Genomic DNA, 3,928 nt, shown 5'->3' on the forward strand with positions numbered 1-3,928 from the left:
TCGAAAAGAAGAGCAGGAAGGAAAACCGCCAACAAAAGATCAGGATTTATGTTTGCCCCTGTGCGGATACCAAATATCGTTAACCAGGAACAGACATTTGAGAGCAGAACAATCGACTAGTGGTATAATGGTTTAATGGCGTTTCTGGTTGATACTTGATATAAAGAAATGAACTTACAAATACGGATACCATCTCCGATCCTTCCCAACCCATGATGTGTTCCATACTCTGCAGCGTAATTTATTACGTATATATCAGCATTCAAATAAATCATGTGTGAGACCGAGTAGCAGATCAACCAACTCTAAAATGTCATCCAAAAAACAGTACAGTAAGCAAAATAACCCTTAACGATGAAACAGACATTCAATTCCCCGAAGCCAAGCTGCAATCTTACTTCTAAATTACGTGGCCTTAAACATAGGGGGCTAAAAAGAGAAAGTGAAACTTACCCCAGAACAGATAAGACAGTCAAGACAGTAGGCTTGAACCGCAAAACGGAAGGCAAAATTAGCGGACGGAAGGAGAAAGATTAAAAAGAAAAGTTACGGATTTTTGTTATGAAGGTGCTTTTGAGAGATACAGAAAAGTGTAACAAAGTAAAATATTTCGTCAAACTAATATGTAAGTGTAGCTGGACCCAATTCCAAGGAAGGTAACAAAAAAAATTAGCCAAACGGACCATTTAAATCCTCCAAATACAGACAACTCATATAGTCAACCCGAACTAGTTTGGATCATTGCCGAGTTGAGTTTGATAAAAGATGAAGGAATTCCCTGAATTTAACTAAATCAGATCAAACCAAGATTAAAAAAACAGTAACAATAAACAGGAAGAGTTAGAGTAAGAAGAAGAATCTCTCGAGGGTGTATAAAGATGAATCTAGGTGAAACCTTCAAACACGAAAGTATACTCCCTCATTTTCAATTTGTTTGTTTTACTTTCCTTTTTGTCCGTTTCAAAAGAATGTCTCATTTCTTCACTTAACAAACTAAAAGGTTGTCTGAGAAACTAGTCTTTCACCATTCCGTACAACAACAACAACAACAACCATGCCTCGATCCCAAACAAAGAAAGGGTCGGCTATATGAATCATCCTCATTTCTTTACTTAACAAACTAAAAGGGTGTCTGAAATCTAAGTCTTTCACCATTCCCAACAATAACAACAACGACTACGTCTCAATCAAAAACAAGTAAGGGTCGGGTATATGACTCCTCATTTCTTCACTCAACAAACTAAAAGGGTGCCTGAAATCTAAGTCTTTCACCATTCCGTATAATCATAACAACAAGAAACCCACTCCCAATCCCAACCAAGTTGGGGGTCGACTGTACAAATCCTCATTTCTTCACTTAACAAACTAAATGGGTGTATGAGAAACTAAGTCTTTCACCGTTTCTTACAACAACCAACAACAAACTCCTCTATCCTAAACAAGTTGAGCTGTTGAGGTCGGCTATATTAATCCTCATTTCTTCACTTCACAAACTAAAAGGCGTGGAAAGCTAAGTCTTTCACCATTGCGTACAACCAAAAAACAAACCCCTCAATCCCAAACAAGTTGAGGTCAGTTACTCATTTCTTCACTTAACAAACTATAAGGGTGTCTGAAAAACTAAATCTTTCACCATTCCGTGCAACAACCACCACAACAAACCCCTCAATCCCAAACAAGTTGGGGTCGACTATATGAATCCTCATTTCTTCACTTAACAAACAAAAAGGGCACCTGAAAAACTAAGTCTTTCACAATTCCATACAACAACAACAACAAACATCTCAATCCCAACCAAGTTTCCTTTTTGTACCAATATTTTGTAAAGAAACTAAAAAGGTGTCTGGAAAACTAAATCTTTCACCATTCTATACAAACACAATAATTCTACAATAACTGTTCTAAACGAGATCAAAGAAGGAAAAACCAACCTAAAGCACCAAGACCAATGCCAAGAACAAGCAAAGCAACAGAATAAGGTACTCTAGTACCCCTCAATACATGTCTACAAGCAATTCCCAATAACAAACTAATCCCAACAAATATCACAGCATTTGTAGGATCTGAACCAGAACTAAAAGGGTGTCCGAAAAACTAAGTCTTTCCCCTTCCGCACAACAACAACAACAAATGCCTCGACCCCAAACAAGTTGGGATCGGCTACATGAATCCTCATTTCTTCACTTAACAAACATGGTGTTTGAAAAACTAATTTCACCATTCCATGCAATAACAACAACAACAGCAAAAGTAAAAGGATGTCTGCAAAACTGTCTTTCAGCATTCCATACAACAACAGCAAAGTAAAAGGGTGTCTGCAAAACTGTCTTTCACCATTCCATACAACAACAAAAAAAAAGGGCAGCCCGGTGATGCACTAAGCTCCCTCTATACGCAGGGTCCGAGAAAGAGCCCGATCAATAGGCAGGGGCGGACCTACATATACTTTCGGGGTGCTCCGGCACCCAGTAAACTCGACGCGGAATAGGTATAATTACATAAAAAAATATACGAAAATAGGTATAGAACAGATAAGATAAAAGCACCCACTAAAACAAAAGTTGGTTGGGTGCACTGGCATTTAAGTTGATCTTAAGTTTCCCCACTAAAGGGGTGTCCCGGGTTCGAACCTTGTTGAGGTGATTTTTTTTTTTTTTCAGATTTTTAATTTTTTAAGCACCCACAATCCATAAATCCTGAGTCTGCCACTGTCAACAGGATGTATTGTATGCAACCTCACCTTATATTTCTTCTAGGGGCTGTTTCCAAGGCTTACTGTGACCTCCTGGCGGAGGTCACATGGCAACAACTTTACCTGTTACTCTAAGGCTCCCTTCATATAACAACAACAACAAAAAACTAAAAGGGTGTCTGAAAAACTAAGTCTTTCACCATTCCATACAACAACAACAACAACAAACCCCTCAATCCCAAACAAGCTCAAATCATATCATAATCAAACTAAATAAATAAATTAAATGGATCAAAGAAGGAATAACCAACCTAAAGCACCAAGACCAATACCAAGAACAAGCAAAGCAACAGAATAAGGTACTCTAGTACCCCTCAACACATGTCTACAAGCAATTCCCAACAACAAACTAATCCCAACAAAGATCACAGCATTTGTAGGATCAGAACCAGAAATTTCAACTGTAGTTGACTCCTCCATCACTCTAAATGGTGTTGTTAGTACTATTTACTCCATCATTCCTTCATCAATAAAAAATGGAAATTCATGTAATCAAATATCAGTTGCAAATTCAAGAATCTTGATGGGTATTTTTTATTTTTGACTTTTTTGCAATAATTATAAAGAATTCTTGAAGTTGTTTAACATCAAATGAGCTATCAACTATAGTAGTTCTATATTGGAATATTTTAATGTGATAGATGCTATAATCCAAGTTGATTTAGGTTGTCTTGTACGATGAAATCTTTCACTTTTGTTGTGTTAGATTTTTTTAATGATAATCATGTTAGTCTTGGATTTAATTATTAGATGCAAAGTACGTGTGATTTATGTCACATCTTAATTTATGTGATATTTTTTTTTAATAATTTCAAAAAAAAAATTATTTGATAAAATATTTAATTTTATTTATTTAAATATTTTTTTTAATTGACGTGAGAATAAATTATTCATAAACAAATATTTATAAAACCTCAAGGCCTAGATTTTGGAATCTCAAAAATAACTTCAACAAAGAACAAACACATTCACGTATAGAGGTGCCTACTTTTAACCTACTACTACTACTACTATTATTATTATTATTATTATTATTATTATTATTATTATTATTGACTCAAATTTAACATTTCAACTTTATTTTTAATTAATAATTAAAAACTAACTCACTTTCTGTATCTTGTAAACACTGCACACTAATATAAGATGTGAATTTTAAAGCTATCTTAATAAGAA

At 35.2% G+C, this 3,928-nt stretch overlaps 1 protein-coding gene across 1 annotated transcript in view; it reads right to left on the reverse strand.

The window, feature by feature from the left end:
* LOC107838786 (sodium/hydrogen exchanger 8) overlaps positions 1-3,451 on the reverse strand; it is a gene marked incomplete in the record, with an annotated part of 15,874 nt that extends 12,423 nt beyond the window's left edge. Inside the window, 3 exon segments of the mRNA XM_047394278.1 lie at positions 1-58; positions 179-229; positions 3,004-3,451. Coding sequence (XP_047250234.1) covers positions 1-58; positions 179-229; positions 3,004-3,172 — 278 coding nt within the window.
* Between the last annotated feature and the right edge of the window lie 477 nt (positions 3,452-3,928).

This window comes from Capsicum annuum, chromosome 8 (genome assembly GCF_002878395.1).
Source record: "Capsicum annuum cultivar UCD-10X-F1 chromosome 8, UCD10Xv1.1, whole genome shotgun sequence".
Taxonomy (NCBI): Eukaryota; Viridiplantae; Streptophyta; class Magnoliopsida; order Solanales; family Solanaceae; genus Capsicum; species Capsicum annuum.